This window comes from Myripristis murdjan, chromosome 7, assembly GCF_902150065.1.
Source record: "Myripristis murdjan chromosome 7, fMyrMur1.1, whole genome shotgun sequence".
Classification (NCBI taxonomy): Eukaryota; Metazoa; Chordata; class Actinopteri; order Holocentriformes; family Holocentridae; genus Myripristis; species Myripristis murdjan.
The window spans coordinates 22,342,196-22,359,797 of record NC_043986.1 but is presented as its reverse complement, the minus strand read 5'-3'; the positions used below and the strand labels follow the sequence as shown (position 1 = coordinate 22,359,797).

Genomic DNA, 17,602 nt, shown 5'->3' with positions numbered 1-17,602 from the left:
TGTTAAGATTATTAGGGCCACTATGAAGAAAAGAGATTGACATTCACGTCTGATTACATCTGCACGCTGATTTCGCTGTACGCATCCTATTGGTCCAAAGAAACCGGTAACGGTGGGTACCGGTTTGTGATTGGCCGAGTCGTTTGTCTTTTTACGCAAACGGGAGCAGTGACTGGCTGACGTCTCCGGACCCGAGCAGCTGATTGGCTGATGTTTGCTCGCATGGCTGCATCGGTGACAGAGGCGAGTGGTGCTGATGCTGTGACAATGGGAGTCATCCACACAAGCATCATCTGGACCGAGTGTGTGTGAGACACTGAGGCGGTAAACACGGTGTAAGTCACTGTGAGGGACGGCGAGCCCGCTGGGGTAGTAACACGTGGACCTCCGGCTGCGGTTTGGAGAGGGTAAGCTTCATTTCCCTTGGAAACGCAAAAGTCAAATGCCTGAGGCGCTCATGCTCCGTGTTTCTAACGTGGGGGGTTGCTCTCTGCCCTCAAGTAACGTTACATCGGTTGCAGTACGGTAAATCCCGCTGGCTAGGTTAAGCAAGGTTAGCGACGAATCGCAGCTTTCTGCTCAGCAACAATTTTCTTTAGCCGCTCTCCGGCGAGTTGACTTGCACAGCTCTGCGCATACACTTTGAGCAGCGGTTGTGTTGAGGAAGCTACGAGTCGACTGCATTGCGGAGGGGGGCATGCCTAGCAGAATATATCCACCTAAAAAGCCCCAGACTGTCCATAAAACAAGCCTTCAGTGTATTGGTAGACTCCAGCTGTCGATAGGCCTGATGTTACTGTCTGATGTGCATCACAGGCGGTGCATTTGCCTCCCATCTCTTTGATTATGACATTATTTCATGCTTCTCATGCGGCTCCATGCTTTTAATGTAATGTTGTAAAATAACTATATGAATAAAATGCATATTTGTTGAAAAGTCATCTTATTGAAATCGCTTTGCCTATCAGCTTGATTAAGACCTGACAGCTATTGCATGCATTTGCACAGATTTGTAGTGAGTTGCTATGTATGCTGGGAACTGAAGTTTTAGATTTCATATGAGTGCCTCACCGACTTACAGAATAAATGATGACTGTGCATGCTGCAAGTGTGCATGGATGTGGATGAGACATGCGGACACTGAGGATACCGATGTTCTTTCGTTGCTGAACCAAGCCACCTATGTTTTTTTGCAGGTGTGGTGATGGGGGCCTTTAGCCGACAGGAGTTTTTCCAGGAGCTTGCCCATGGCTGCCTGCTGCCGACGGCGCAGCAGGGCCTGGAGCAGGTATGGCAGCTGCTGGTCATCTGCCTGCTGTGTCGGCTCCTCTGGATGCTGGGTGAGAGCCCCGTTCATTTGTGTGCAGTCAGTGTTGTTCACCTTCAGTAGTGCCTGCGTCAGCATAATCACCCTCACTGATTTCTATCCGTTCTTTATCTTGCAACGCCAGGGCTCCCGTCTTTTGTAAAACACCTGAGCACAGTGGCGGGAGGTTTCTACACGCTCTACCTGTTTTTTGAGCTCCACATGATCTGGGTGGTCCTTCTCAGCCTTCTCTGCTACCTCATCCTCTTCCTGTGCCGTCACTCCAGCATCCGAGGCACCTTCCTCTCCATCACCGTCCTCATCTACCTGCTGCTGGGGTGAGAGAGTCCTCCTGTGGTGTCAGACAGCAACTATCCGTTTGAAGTGAAGGCTTTTACATGCATGGCTTTCATAAAGGTTCAATTGTGGTGAGAACGGCTTTGAAACTGAGTGTTGTTCTTGTTGAATTTTATCAGAGAGCTGCACATGATGGACACCACTACCTGGCACAAGATGAGAGGTGGGTTAGTCTTCTTTTTGTTCAGCCAAAAACTGTTGGCACATAGACTTACAAAAGATAAAAGTAGCCAGTGTTGATTGTTCTTCATACTCCATGATATCCAGCAATGATGATGATTTAATCTGAGAGTATGGTGACTGTTGAAGCACTGCTGCTGTTGTCCAGGTTCACAGATGGTGGTTGCCATGAAAGCTATCTCTCTGGCCTTCGATTTGGACCGAGGGGTTGTGGCCAGTGTGCCCTCACCCATCGAGTTCATGGGCTATATTTACTTTGTGGGCACAGTCATCTTTGGGCCCTGGATCAGTTTCAACAGCTACAAAGAGTCTTTAGAAGGACGTAAGCTGGTGAGCGTGATTTCTTTAAGTACCGGAGAAGGTGAGGATTATGCAGAGGAAATATGCTGAAACTATCTGTTTAAATATATGCCTTTTTCCCCTCGTCAGAGCTTTTCATGGTTTCTTAAAGTGTCCGTATGCTGGGTCAAGAGCCAGATCTGCCTTGTTATTTCCAACTGTGTGGCACCCTACCTCTTTCCTTATTTCATACCAGTCTATGGAGACAAGCTGCTGCGAAGGTGAGTGGATCATATACTGCTTAAACCAATCAAACGTCATAGTCATTATATGGCTTGCATTTCTTATGATTTATCTGTTTTTTCCCATGCTTTGTTCACAGCAAAAAGAGAAGGAAGATCAGGTAATGATTATCCACTACAGTGACTCTGAACATTGTCATTGAGTCCTCCATATATTTTGTCCAAGTTTTTTTTTTTTTTTTTTTTTTTAAATGGATGAATTTATTGTTATTACTGAAGTTAACTGCTCTCTCTCCATCCATCTGCTTCTCAGAGGTTCTGTGGCAAGGTATGTATGAACAACTGTAGTCTGTAATATCTTATTCATTAAGTTGTATTTGAGCAGAGATTACAATGTAAGCACTGTTTGTGTTTTTCCTCTTAGGTGGCTGCTGGCTTATGAGAACTCGGTCTCGTTCCACTTCAGCAATTACTTTGTTGGTTATTTGAGTGAGACCACAGCTACTCTGGCTGGGGCGGGCTTCACCGAGGAGAAAGAAAACCTCAAATGGTCAGAGTTAAATGCTTGCAATGTTAACATAAAAAAATACTTGTTTCTTATTATTCAGATTCTTTTCAACAGCCCCCCTTAACTTCCTTAACTTTTACTTTTTGTTTTGTAGGGATTTGACCGTGGCCAAGCCCCTGAATGTGGAGCTGCCCAGGTCGATGGTGGAGGTGGTAACATCATGGAATTTGCCAATGTCTCGCTTTCTCCACACCTGTGAGTTTTAATGTTGACATCGCTGCTTCGTGGCAGCAGCTGTTTTTGCGTTTTTGTTCCCATTGTGAACGGGATGATAATGACTCACTTAAGCAGACACTCTCAAGCAAGCTGATGCTCTCATTCCGCAGATGTTTTTAAGAGCGCTCTCAAATTCGGGACGTTCTCCGCCGTCCTGGTGACATACACAGCCTCTGCTCTCCTGCATGTGAGTACCGTGTCATGTGCAAGTCTCGTGCAGCCAGTCGTTCCAGCTCCTCTGTATTCTGGTGTTTGTCTGTGCCACTGAATGAGCGCATTTCTTTGTTTCTAACTCTCTGTGACTGCTAGGGTTTGAGTTTCCATCTTGGCGCTGTACTAATATCTCTGGGGTTCATCACGTACATTGAGCACGGTAAGAGTCTGCTTAATGTCGCCTCTCTTCCAAATGAGAACCTGTCCATGTAGAGAAGGTGCTTAGCTTTGCAGTAATGGTTAATTACGCCCAATATTGCACTCTTTCCATTCAGCACAGTGCCGTAATTTCGCTCTCATGGTTATGGAGGAAATCTTCCTCTCGCTTTATTGTAATGTTGTGATGTTGCTCTGTGTTTCAGTGTTGCGGAAGAGGCTTGCAGTAATTTTTAATGCATGTGTGCTGTCAAAGAAATGTCAGCCAAACTGCACTCACCAAAACAAAAAGGTAATGTGCACCGGCCTCTTCTTTTTCCCTCTTTGAGATTAGATTCTTTATTGCTGTTTATGTAGCATTAGCCGTCACTTTTCAGTGTAGTTTGTGTAAATATTACTGTGTATTTCAGTTTCTCCTGGGACACAGACAAGTGACAGGCAGGGTTATTATAGTTTTTAGATTTTTATACCAATTTCAGTTTAGCCTTAGTTTTCAATGCATTTTTTTTTTAAGTGTGTAAAAGTTTTTATTTTTTATTTAGCTTCAGTTATAGATTAAGCACTTTGAAAGAGGTGTTATTTTAAAAAGAAAGGCTACTTTGCATACATTTGCAGCAGAAATCATAAATAAATAAATGCATCATAAATTATTCTCATTTTCAGTTTTATTGATATAAATTTTTCAACACATCCTCCGGTAACATCAGGGCCACTTGCTGGACAAAAGAAATGCACCAGCAGACTCAGCAGAAATCTAAATTCAGACCATTTGTCTTAAAATAATCCCAAACAGGACATTTTCTCCCAAGATTGTTTTCTTTACTCCCAGATTATTTGTGTAAATGGCAATAGCATTGGAGATGCTAGGGAGGGGGCCCTAACTAATACATCTACAGGATAGCAGTGTAATTATTGTTCAGTTTAAATATCATGATTTTACCCTGCACATAAACAAAAAGAGGCAGGCAAGGTTGCTTTAGTTCAGTTTTTTTTAATTCATTTTTCATTTCAGTTCAGGACAACAGTTTTTTTTCATCTCAGCTATAGCTCGAGTTTCCTGTGATAATCGTACTCACAGATAAGACTATCACAAAAAATTACAACAATAGACACAGTGACCAAAGGTGCTGCAAGTACGATTTACTATGTGTATTGTGACATTTGTTGGGACGTCAGCAGAAATCCCATAACTGCCGCACTTAAAAATCAGCAGCCCCAGTGATCGTGTCCTGTCGAGTGATAGATTTTGGGAGCTCTCTGGCATGACGCCCAGCAAAAGCCCTTATGTTAGATTGGTTACACATGAAGAGCAGCAGGGAGGGGAAGTAGTGAATCATGCCACTCGACATCGTCCCACAGCCACTGGTCATCATAGCTCTGATAGTTATCACACTTCATTAGAAAACCATGTATACAGAGAAATTTCCACGCAGGTTACCATGAAAACAAAACTCTAAAAGCTCTCTGAGTAACGATGTTCTTAAGTGATATGACACCGTGTTGTATATATTTTTTTATTTTCATTTTACAGATTTGTGAATACAAATAGTGAATCTTTTGTTTTGTTTTCTGACAAAATTCCCTGTCCTTTGCTCTGCAGGCACTATGGGTATATATGATTAATTTAGCCTTCAGCGCTCTGGCAGTCCTCCACCTGACATACCTGGGCTCTGTGTTCAACTCCAGTGTGGACTACATGGACGAGGATGAGGTGAGGTCACAGCACTTCTCTAAAATTAAACGCAGCTGTGTGCATGTATGACGCATTCGCACACAGTTTACAGTGCAGCATGCGCCATGCGGACGTGGGAAATGTCATGTTAGAATGTATTAATAACCAGAGTACTTATAGAGCTCACAGGAGGCAAATGTGCTGCCGCTGAGCTGAGACAGTGTGTGTTGCCCCCCACAGGACGATGTGACCCATCACACCATTCAGAAGTGGTCCGAGTTGAGCTGGACGAGCCACTGGGTGACGTTTGGGTGCTGGGTGTTGTACCGCCTCATCCTCTAATGAAAAGAGACAGAGAGAAAGAGAGAGTGTGAAGGAAGCAATAATGAGAGGTGTTAAAAGACTGGTTGTCCACTCCTGCACTGTGACCTTATCACACAACGGACTAAAGAGAACTGAATCGACATATATACAGTAAAGTAAACCAGTGCTCGGGCCGCCGCCTGTTGACTGGCTACCTATTATTAGAACTTGCTGGGGACTATTTTTGATACATGTGAAATGACGGCCCTCTCCTCCCTCCTTTTCTCCATATCCTTTAATCTTGAGCCGCAGTTGTCAGCCCACCATGTTGTGACAGCAGCGGCTGATGTCTCACTGCGAGTCACAATCAATACCTATCAGCATGGCGGTGATCCGTTGATCCTTTCCGTGGACAGTTCATAGAGCCCATTATCTAGGTTTCAGAGTCGGCCGTGGAAGATGCCCCTCAGATGTCATTTTCCTTCGCCTCAAGTGTTTTACAATCGTATCTTTTAGGTCTGACACAACTGACATAATCTCTTGAGCATGTGTACGGAAACAAAGAGTTTACTTTTGAGAGGAAAGAGCACAGCATATGGATACGCAGCAGCATTGTCATGGTTGCCAATAGTAATTTCCCCTTTTGTGAACGTTAGAGGAAGAAAACGAACTGATAACTCTTTATGAATTGATTTTAATGGTAGAATTTCACAATGGTGTACTTTGTGTTATTTTGACCCTCTTCCCTTAATTCAACCCCTTTTCCTTTGCTTAGAGAACGTCTTATTTGTACATGTGAACATTTGAAACACATACGGTACATGATTAAAAATTAAAGTTTATAATCAGGGTATTTCATACGTGTTGCTGTAAAGCAAAAAATGTTAACTTCCGATTTTAGATTGCTGGTTGAAGATGCTATTCTACATGATACTGAATATTTATCCTTTAATAAATTCAGGATTGTATTTTGATGATTATTCTGGTATTACACTGCTGCTCTTAATAATATGCTTTTATGTAATTGATTACTTGATGAAAAAAAAAATCAGTGTGAGCTTCTGTGTATCAGATTGTGTTCAGTTTATGTTTATACTTTTGTTACATCTAGATCATCCCTAGATGGATCAATGATTTCCTCTTGGTCACAGTCCAAATGATGTGTGTAGTGTTTTAGATTACTGAGCCTGAATGCCTGAGAACAAGTACACAGTCTTGGCTGACCTTCAATCACAAAATCCCCCCCCCCAGTATTTGAAATATTGAACTGATTTTTGTTATTTTTTCCCTGTATATGTGAAGCCACTGAAACACCTGTGATCTTTTTTATAAAATTTTTACATGAAACTTGGATTGCGATCTCTTTCATTTCAAGAGCGCGAAAAAGTCAAGAAGACCCTGTCTGACAAAGCTTGAAACATTAAGATATCAGATGTTACCACAAGTTAAACACACACTGGGCTGCGGTAAGAAATAGGTTTTTTTATTTGAATATTTATTTACAGTAACAATTTGTGGACTGGGGTTTAAGGAAGGAAGACTGAGTTCAGGAGGGGCTGTGAGTGGGTAAAGGTCTTAAAGCTGCGGCCTGGTTCAAGCGAGTGTCCATTTCTGAGCATCTGACAAGCCTGAGCAGAGAGTGGAAACGGGAAGGGCAAAGAAAAAGGCGAGGAGACGGGGAACGGAGGCTGGACAACAGATGGTGATGGATGGAGATCAGCTTCACTTTCCGCCTCTGTGAGAGGTGAGCAGATGCTGCCGGAAGGCCACACAGCAGCCCTGTCTGCAGGCCCAGGGGAGAGTGGGGAGGGGAGGGGAGGCGCGCTCAGCCCTGCCTGCCTCGGGGACCCCCGTGCTTACGACGGCAGGACCCCAGCAGTGTCTCCAAAGCCATCTTCACAAATGCCTGGAAGTTATTGCTTCTCTCCCTTCGGCTGTCCTGCGAGGGGATGAAACACAGACAGATACCTTCACTGGGGACACACAACAATCACAGCGCCTCATTTCTGCATTACACTGGGCAATGAGAGTCCCAAAGTGTTTCACTTCTACCCAAAGCTGCTGTTTTAACACTAAAATCATGTAGTCTGCATATAAATTTGATTTGCCTGGTTATGAAAACTTTTCTCTTACAAAAGTCCAAGTTCATGTAAATGCTTACCTCCTTGCTTCTTGTTATCATCTCCTTTCTGATCACCTTTCTTCGGCTGCTCCTTAGGACTCTGAGGTTGCTGTGAAATTAAAGCAAACAGAAATGAGCAGACGAAATAACAAAAAGCCTAGTCTTCACATTTTTAAGGGAAAAAAAAATGACAATGCCTTTGGAATAGTATAGGGACCATTTTCCTACCTTGGTAGTTGACTTCTTGTCCGATTTATTACCTGAAAATGATGGAAACATACATACTTAGTCCATTTCCTGATTAAATTTCCCCCTTTTAACTTTGGTTCACTATCTGTGGCTTCAAGAAATATAAAACAAAATAGTTTGTAGATTTTTTTCTTTCACATACCTTTTGTTCCTGGCATGTTGGCTGTGCTCCAAAGTCCGTGCTGTTTTTTGAAAATGCTGTGCTTAATGTGGTGTTCACCTCGCACATTTATGGCCCGTGCTTGTGAATGGCGCCGTCAGAGGGGCCCCTTCGAGAAAGAGCAGCATGAACAAGCAAAGAGCCCTGTCAGCTCAGCTGTAGGCGCCACAGCTCTGTGGGTCTTTGCTGAGCCAGGCGAAACCTCAGAGCTGACCTTATAATACTTTCATTGTGAACCCACTGGAACTGTGCGCGCACCTATTGTCCATGACAAGAGAGCATTTTCATCAGGTTATGGGCACAAAATTAGGCAATGATGTATAATCTGTTTATTTAAATGGTCTACTATGTCAGGGGCATGTTCTTACATTGAGGATTCACATTGGTCCACCTCAGTTTGATGTGTTTTGTACCAACCCCCATTTGATATTATTTGTTGTTAACAATTTCATTGAAGATGTTTAGAGCGAAGGTCAGCACCAGGGATAACAGCAGGGAATATGAAACCAAACATCAAAACAGCCACTCTATTACATTCTGTCACTGTACAGACTGTAAAATGGTGTTATTAATGAATTCATTGTTTTGCTGGGACCTTTTCATGGACCCCTGGGGGCCCCTGGGCTCCACTTTTGGAGCCACTGTGTTTGATAATTGAAAGGTTTCCTTCATAGCTGTCGGCTGTAGCCTGCACAAGTGTCTCTGTAACCCTGTGATTTGCTGCATATTTTAACTTATGAAAATGCGGACAATTGGTCGTATATCAGGAACTGCCATATCTGATTTTTAATACACTAATATCACGTGAATCATCCGGATTCATGTACACACGAGCGCAGCAGTGGGCGGGTCACTCTGTGTCATGTGACTTGGCAGGCGAACCAGCGATGGAGAAAAGCTAAGGAAGGTGAGCCGTTTTGACCACATTTCTCGGTATTTCTCCACAATATTGACGCAATGAACGTCTTATAAACTCCAATAAATTGATAAGTTGTAGAGTTAATTGTGTAGGTCGAAAAACCAAATGAAAATAGCTGTTAATGCGAGGACATCGCAGATGATGCACTGGCTAACTTGCTAATTGCCAGCTAGCTAGCTACATTAGCTGCTAGGTCGGCTGGCCTGGCCCCTCGTCTCCGCAGCGATACTTGATACCCATGGCATTAAATACTAAGACAAACACATTATAGCACCTGTAACTGCACTTGACCCTTTAATTTCAGCTCCGAAAATGTTTTCTGGTGTTTGCTTATTTAGCCGCAGCCAGCTCAGTCGCTGTCTCGTCCCTGTGGCTGCACCAGATTCCTCAGCATCATCACTTAGCCTCATCAATATATCACAGCTGGTTGTGTGGGGATGGGGGCTGGTGTCATGATTTCTCAGTGATATTAATGTACACATCAGTATGAGGTGTTGTTTACTTTGACAGGAGTCTGCCCTGGCAGTGGCTTCCCTCTCTACCCAGAGTGCCTGTGGAATGGCAGCAGTTTGGCAGCAGGTTTTGGCAGTGGACGCAAGGTGAGACTCAGTCAGGCGTCAAGCTTTTATAATCTAAACTGATGAAGAGACTGTTCAGATGTGTAATTGCTTATAGATCAGTCACGAATCATCGTGTGTGCCTGTCACCTCTCTCCCTCCCCAGGTACAATGCTTACCGCACGCCTACGTTCCCACAGTTCCGCACGCAATACATCCGCCGGCGCAGCCAGCTGCTCAGAGAGAACGCCAAGTGTGGCTTTGAGCCAGGGCTGCGCAGGCAGTACCTGAGGCTGCGCAGTCAGCTGCTGGCCCTGCGCTACGGGCCCCTGTCTGAGCAGAGCAGCTTCAGGGCCAGCAGTGTGCGCAGCTCCCGCACCACACTGGACCGCATGGAGGTCAGAACCAAAGAGACGGAGAAAGGAGAGGGATGCTGAAAGGGCTAGACCAGGGGAGAGATGTCACTATTGAGTTTGGAAAGTACATGCAAAGACATCTCAAGAGTTGGGGTGGAGTAGCCTAAACAGATGAGAGCCATGTGGGCAATTGGATCCAGTCTACATCACTTTACAACATAAAAACATGACACTTTGGTTGTCCGTGCATGCTAAACTGAGCAGCTTGGTTGAAATGGCTGGCATTGCTCATGTGAAAAGAAACACAGGATACGCTGTTAACTTAGAGATGCATGCCGGTTAAGTTTTCAGAATTGTCCCAATGTCTTTGAATTTTGTGTGTATTATTTGTGATCTGTAGTCCTCGCTACATGTATTTGCGCTCATTCGACAAGGCTCTGTCTCTCCCTGTGGCTCCCTTCCCTCCCCTCTCAACAGGACTTCGAGGAGGACCCCCGTGCCCAGGGGGCCCGTGGTCACCGTCGGTCCGTCAGCAGAGGCTCTTACCAGCTGCAGGCCCAGATGAACCGAGCCGTTTATGATGAGAGGTGTGGAGAAGCACTGAATATGATAAAGAGATCCCCAGATTGCCTCCGACAACTTCTCACTTCTTGTTGGAGCAACTGCATTATTCAGATTTACGTCTGCTTTGTGCATTTGCATCCTGTTAGATTTATCGGCTTTAATTCTAGTTTGGCTGTATTGATTAATGATCAAATCTCTCATGTTGAGATGGCAGCTTAAGGCCATGCTTGTGAGGTGTGTGTTATTGACGATATGCTTATGTGGTTGTTTTTATTTCTGGCTTCAGGCCTCCGGGCAGTTTGGTGCCCACCTCAGTGGCAGAGGCCAGTCGTGCCATGGCAGGGGACACCACTTTGAGCGAAAATTATGCTTTTGCTGGCATGCACCACATATTCGACCAACATGTGGACTCTGCTGGTTAGTACTTGTTTAATCATCATATATAATCATCATTTTGTTTTGTTTTTTCATCTTACTGATCGTTTCCTTCTATAGTGCCGCGGTTGCAGTTTGCCAATGATGACAAGCACCTCCTCGCGTGCTGCTCATTGGATGGCACTCTCTCCATCATGACTCTGTCCCCGCCCCCACCCAGTGTGAAGGTGACTCTGAAAGGCCACGGAGGTCCAGTCACAGACTTTGCTTGGTCTCTCAGCAATGACATCATCGTTTCGACGTCATTAGATGGAACCCTGCGTATCTGGAACACGGAGGATGGGCGGTGCATCCGAGAGGTCAGAGACCCAGAATCCAGCGAACTTCTCTGCTGCACCTTCCAGCCCATGAATAATAACCTTACTGTGGTGAGTCTCTTTCCAGACAGGCTGTCATTTTTTTTTCTCGAGCACAAATTGTCCCCAAAACCCATGGGCAAGGGAGCTGAACTCAATTATGGAGAGCCTCCTTGAAAAATCCTCAAGTAGTTACAAATTGGACTCATCTTAGACTTAAAAATGTGCTCCGTGGAAAGAGATTTGTGGACATGAGGAGGTATCTGCTACCGGGTTTTTTTTAGGTTCTACCAAAGGAACTGATTTTTTTGGACCGATTTTAAAATGTCTTACAATATTCTTTTCACTCACGCTTTTATTAGGGGTGTCTTTGTCCACAATTTTCAGTGTCACTGTCCGACTTCTTCCACTTGTGCAAATCATCATAATTTTACACCTGTTGTCAGTGATTTATGACAAAAAACAATGGTGTATAATGTCTGGCTAAATAGCAATGACTTTCTATTCTATTGAGCTTTGCAAGCTGAATTTTCTTTGACAGTGCCTACCCATGTTGCCAAAATTTATTAATATCATACATTTAATTTTAACTAAAAAATATGCAGCCTCAAAGCCTCCATAGACTAGCCGTCCATCTTAATTGCCTTAACTGCATGTACATGAACAGCACTAGCATTGATTAATCACTTGGAAAAGCTGTCTATTACCAAAATAATAGCAGTAAAATATCCTTGGACAATTTGAGTGTGCTGCATTCTCGGTAAATAATTGATGAACAGAAAGTAAAATGAAAGAGAAAAAGACTTGCTCACAACAGTCTCCATCTGTGCCTCATTAAATGTAATATGAAGAAGATGGATATAATTTGTCAACTGATAATCCAAACCCACAATAGCAAATAATGTGTTATTTGTGTGCTTCATATGGCACAGACTTGCACACAGCAAAATATGAGATGCCTGCAAGAATTCTGTTGGATTACTCATCATGTATTTCTGTATGTAATATATGTACACTTTTATACATGCAAAACATGTGGAACATTTTATTATTTATATTTCATCCCTTGTTTAGAGTGAAAAACATGGATTTGAAGGTGGAGGCAGATGTCAGACATCATGATTGAGTGCTATATCCTCCCATTCTGCCTCCCATTTTGCTCTATTGTCTGTTCCAGTAATCTCTCACACATCAAAATTTTGTGTGTCCATCCAGAACCATTTACCCTAGAGCACTGGCTTGTTTTTATCAGATTTTCAGTGGAAGTCACAGGCCACAGGTGTGTGTTCCAAACAGCATTAAGAGAAGATAGTGCTATCTTTAGCAGGGGAGCTAAGTTTGGTTTGTTTTCATAGATTTCATTGCCAAAACAAGAGCCATAATCAGTGCTTCTTCCAAGCACCTTCTCGGCACTATGAAGCAAAAACAAAAGAGACCCTTCACTCCTAATTCTGTCACACAGGTGGGAAACAGCAAACACCACCTGCAGGTGGTGAACATTTCCACTGGGAAGAAGGTGAAGGGTGGCTCCAGCAAGCTGACAGGCCGGGTGCTGTCTCTCTCCTTTGATGCTCCAGGGAGGATCCTTTGGGCTGGTGATGACAGGGGAAGCATTTTCTCCTTCCTGTTTGATATGGCCACAGGTATACTAACAAAATTACCACTTGGACTAGAGCAGTGGAGCTGTGCACTGTCTGAATGTCAGATTATAATCTGCTTTTGTCTCATGCACTAAGTAGTGTCTGTGGTGGAAAGGGAATGAGGTTGATATGTTTCTGCTGCTCTCTGCTGTTTCTGACTTCACACAGGGAAGCTGACCAAAGCCAAGCGTCTGGTGGTGAGTGAAGGCAGCTCCATCTGCAGCATATCTGCTCGGTCCTGGATTAGCCGAGAGGCCAGGGACCCCTCCCTGTTGGTCAACGCCTGTGTTAATAAGCTACTGCTGTACAGGTCAGTCCATAAGAGAGGAAAGCTTTGTCAAAAAATGTCTGCTGTGTCAAAATAGTGTTAAGATGGATCATTTTTGCTCATGAAATTTCAGTTTCATTATGTTGGCACTGTTGCATTGGCAGGGTGGTGGACAATGAAGGCACACTACAGCTGAAGAGAAGCTTCCCAATCCAGCACGGCTCCCAGCACGTCCACAGCATCTTCTGCCCTCTCATGTCTTTCAGACAGGGGGCCTGTGTAGGTGAGGAGGAGTCTCACACTCTTTCAACTGTGATGTTAGAAGGGAACAGGTGCATCTAAGATGTCTGCCAACTGGTTTGAGATAATTAGTCTGCAGTTCATCACATGCTGCAGGCTATCGACTAAACTAAATAGACTGCTAATTGTCAAAAAAAGCCGCATTCAATTAAAACAGCTCGACAATTCCAGCAATTCGAGTGCAAATGCATGCCAGAAATAGCACGTGTGATGCTAGCCTCAACATTTTCTCCCAGCATTGTGCCACAGAACTTGACCTTACTTGACTCACTTGCTAGGTTTTGTAGCTTGCTGGCTGCTCGTTTTCCTCAGTTTTGATGCCACACACTTCACTGTAGCGTAGCTTTACAGAAGTGAAATTAAGCAGTAAAAATACAACATGCAGGTTTTTTCCTGTCTCACGTTCAAGTATGCGCCTACATAAATTGTTGTACATATTTTAAGATGAATGATTTTCAGCTGTTTAATATCAAGTTGTTAGGTTTGTGACTCCCATTGCATTTAATGGATTTTAAACCCATAAAAAATGCCTTCAAGAATCTGCAGTTAAGTGTGTGTTGTAATTCCATCATGACAAAACTTCAGCCACTGATGCGTTGCAACATGGTGACTTCCGTTTGCTTAAAATGAAATTTTCCCTCATTCAGACCACCTTGACTTATGTGATTGTGGTAAAACTGACCTTGTATCAGTGTGTCTGAAGTTTTGTGGTGCATTTCAGTTTCCTGGAGTAAATTTGAAGGATGTAGGTTCCCTTATAGTATTTTTCAGTACTATTCCTCTTCTTACTCTCTAACACAGTGACTGGCAGTGAGGATGCCTGTGTCTACTTCTTCGATGTGGAGCGCAACACCAAGGCCATCGTGAACAAATTACAGGGTCACGGGGGACCGGTGCTGGATGTGAGCTTCAACTGCGACGAGAGTTTACTGGCATCTGCTGATTCCACCGGCATGGTCATCATCTGGAGGCGGGAGCAGAAGTGACTGACGCGCCAGTAAAATGCTTCCATGCACCGCATTCAAAAAGGCCTGCCGCTCTTTATCCGTCCCATATTAAGTCTGTAGATTTTTACTCGAATGTAACAGGCTACATTAAACATTTAATGTAATTAAACTCAAGTGCAATGAGATAGAACACCATGTTGTGTAGGTGTTAGGGATGTTTTAGGAATTCAGCTGGGGAGAGCCGAAAATACTACAACCGCATCTGAGTAATTGCTTTTCAGCATACAAAAAGAGAACACTACCCCCATGCATGTGTCATGGCTAATCTCTTGACTTTTAGGGATAATCGTTAAATTATGTGAAGAGAATTAAACGTAATCTTCCAGAGAAACTGGTTCCAACACATTCTACCACAAGACACTGACAGTCCCTCCGGCATAGATCTAGTTTACTATTTATGTAACTGTTAATCAGGCAGTGTAATCAAGTGTAGTAGACGGCCTTATTTCCTTTCTATTCTGCAGTTGCCTGTTTGCCTTTTAGACCATTTCCCTTTTATGTTTGATGTATTATGATGTGCATGGCATTGAACCCAGAGCCGGTCAGTACTGGCAAAAGAAATTGACCATCAGAAAAGAAAAAAACAAGTATGTGTGTTTGTGTTTGTGCGTGTGTGTGTGTGTGTGTGTGTGTGTGTTTGTACTTGCCTGTATGTGAGTGTTATTCAACTCATGCTGTCTGCAGATTAATATAATTTATTAAATGCACATTCTGAATAAATAAACTACTGAGACCTATCAAGAATCATTTGTTCCTTTGTTCCTTTTCACAAATTGGACTATTAAAAAATAAGTGATGAAAAATAACATGACCACCGTTAGCACACACTGGGGGCCCAGATCAGATCAGCTGTTTCGTAAATTATATTTTGTCATTGTGTGGCTCTTGAGGGCCCCTCCAAGTATTCTACCTACATCAGGGACTACAAGGTGTGTGAAGCTGATAATTGTTGCAGATACTGTAATGAAGGCAATTTGTTAAAAAATCACTACATAATCAGGCACAAACAGTCATGGGAAAAGTGGAAAGCTCTAAAATATAAACATTTTTATATTAACAGGCCCACAGAGGCCATGAAAATAATGGTTGTGGAAATGCACTGAAAACATCGTACACTCAAGTTATGCCACGTAGAATAATGATGAAAAAAAAACATGATTGAGTGTTATTGAAATTCAGTGGTGTAGTGGAGCCGGTATACATCACAGTATATGCACCTATCAGCCAAATGACCACTGAAATATATAGGAGAATACTCTATGTATCTTTCCCGTGCTTCCTCATCAACTATCTCTACGCCCCTGGGAATATTGTAATTTCACATACCTGTTTCTCAAAAAAAGAAATCCAATATATGATGGCTGTTTGCACAAATGCAACATCTTTCTATGGCCAATCACTTTCTGTCTGCAGGGTTTTTGAGGATAAAGGTGGCCGGCTGTGAGTGCAAAGTGAATGCTGGCTGTCCAGGAAGGTCAGGCCATTGCTTTGCCTAACACAGGCCTCACAGGTGCAGATAAAAAAAAAAAAAAAAAGACAAGAGGGACCTATCCAAGAGTACAGCACACAACTGTCTGCTCATGAACCTAAAAGGGCAGTACAAGAGAGACACAAGGATTCAGCACAGTTTTCAATCTGCAGAACATACAGTGGGTTGATGACAAGGGGTTTGCACCGATGATCACATCAAGAATGCAGCTTTTGTTGTGGTGTATCTTGGAGAAGGAGGAAGAAAACTAAAAATAAGCGCTCAGAGGAATCTTGCCAGCATGCAGTATGCATTTACCTGATATGACTGCTATTGAGAGTGAGAAATTGTTGGATGTGTTATGCTGCTTTTTCAAATATGACTTCTGAGAAGGCAGACAAGCAAGGCCACATAGGACACATGACAAACAGGGTTCAATCGGCTTTTGAAAGCTGGACTATGCAAAAGGATGTTTTACACAGCTGATGCTGCTCGCTATGGAAAAATCTCCCACTTCAGCAACCACCGTGTATGTGTACGCATACGAAGACACTCAATGGAGATGATCCTTCAATGAAATTGAAAATATAGGCCAATTAATTATCAAGAGAAAATACAATCACATGATGGCTGGGATTCAATCAAGTCCTCATTAAGACTGACTTTTTCTTTGCACCATTTTGTTTTGAGTGCCGGAAGCTTAATCATTTAGTAAGAGTCCTTTTGTTTGCCAGTGTCATTGGAATCTACATTATTTGCTCCTTGAGTGGGGGAAAATGAGATTTAACAAATGAATGTGTATAATTTAATTGCTCCACCTTTTGCTATCCTTGTGTGACCTGTGCCTTCAGGTTTGCAAGCTGTTTCGCACCATGACTTCATTTCAATGTGTAACATCAAGCCTGCAGAGCATTTAACACTTAGCAACAAAATGCAAAATATATTCTATTTCATGTTTTGTTTTAGACCTGGATATGGTGAGGCCAAATATGAAACCCACGATGCTTGTAAAATGAAATTTCAGTCATCAAAATATCTCAGATGTTTGGATGACAGATATCGATTTTCACCCTCTTTTGTTCTCTATCATGCCTCGAGTTTGTTTCTGTTATGGAGCATCAAGACCTTGCTCGTGTTATTTACTCCTCTAATTTTATGCTATTGATGCATGTCTGAACTTAATACACCCCTAGAGTTTGTTCACTGCCATGCATTTGATGTGACCTGCTCATGCTTCAGTTCTCTCTCTCTCTCTCTCTGTTTGAATCCTCTTTTTTGTGCTGCCTGTGGTATTATTTTCTAAAATGCATCAGCAGGGCATAGAGATTTTTTTTTTTCATATGCACCAACATGTAGATCATAGACCTGAGTGCTAATTTCGTACCACTAGCATGTAAGTGTGAACTGGTATGACAATAAAGTTCCTTGAATCCTTGAATCCTTGAATAACTAAAAAAAAAAAAAAAAAAAAAAACATCAGTATTTACTAAGAGTTGCAGCTGCAAAGTACAAGTTGATTTTAGACCATTATCTGGCTGTGTGAGCCTTCAGAAACCACATTTTATTACCACTCTGAATTATTCAGTTCAAGCCATTTTACAATTCTAAACTATAGATATCTCTTCACTCTTTTATGTTTGTACACCTGCACACACAGATTTAAAAGGCTTGTATTGAAGTACGACATCATCTTTAAATGCTTTGGTAAATGCCTAGCTAAGGGAAAAGGTTCCAGATTTGACGTACAGAAATGTAAAAGTGAGTTTGAG

The 17,602-nt window shown here is 42.9% G+C and overlaps 2 protein-coding genes and 1 long non-coding RNA gene across 3 annotated transcripts; 2 read left to right on the top strand and 1 right to left on the bottom strand.

Moving 5' to 3' along the window:
• The first annotated feature begins 275 nt into the window (after nucleotides 1–275).
• LOC115362045 (protein-serine O-palmitoleoyltransferase porcupine) lies at nucleotides 276–6,839 on the top strand. The gene is made up of 15 exons (XM_030055815.1): nucleotides 276–407; nucleotides 1,197–1,340; nucleotides 1,452–1,644; nucleotides 1,783–1,826; nucleotides 1,992–2,173; nucleotides 2,273–2,403; nucleotides 2,505–2,525; nucleotides 2,678–2,692; nucleotides 2,789–2,914; nucleotides 3,027–3,127; nucleotides 3,259–3,335; nucleotides 3,458–3,521; nucleotides 3,724–3,809; nucleotides 5,118–5,228; nucleotides 5,430–6,839. Exons 2-15 carry the CDS (start codon nucleotides 1,205–1,207, stop codon nucleotides 5,529–5,531), a joined length of 1,389 nt encoding a protein of 462 aa, XP_029911675.1. The 5' UTR covers nucleotides 276–407; nucleotides 1,197–1,204; the 3' UTR covers nucleotides 5,532–6,839.
• Nucleotides 6,840–7,320: 481 nt separating this feature from the next.
• LOC115362046 (uncharacterized) lies at nucleotides 7,321–8,050 on the bottom strand. The gene is made up of 4 exons (XR_003928472.1): nucleotides 8,006–8,050; nucleotides 7,843–7,874; nucleotides 7,654–7,723; nucleotides 7,321–7,431 (listed from the first exon to the last, which is right to left on the bottom strand). It is a non-coding gene; the product is annotated as an uncharacterized LOC115362046 (long non-coding RNA).
• Nucleotides 8,051–8,876: 826 nt separating this feature from the next.
• Nucleotides 8,877–15,102, top strand: wdr13 (WD repeat domain 13). The gene is made up of 10 exons (XM_030055814.1): nucleotides 8,877–8,930; nucleotides 9,453–9,541; nucleotides 9,666–9,897; nucleotides 10,333–10,442; nucleotides 10,706–10,836; nucleotides 10,915–11,222; nucleotides 12,613–12,793; nucleotides 12,959–13,100; nucleotides 13,223–13,341; nucleotides 14,160–15,102. The coding sequence occupies exons 2-10, from the start codon at nucleotides 9,501–9,503 to the stop codon at nucleotides 14,342–14,344; spliced, it is 1,449 nt and encodes a 482-aa protein (XP_029911674.1). The 5' UTR covers nucleotides 8,877–8,930; nucleotides 9,453–9,500; the 3' UTR covers nucleotides 14,345–15,102.
• The last annotated feature ends 2,500 nt before the right edge of the window (nucleotides 15,103–17,602 follow it).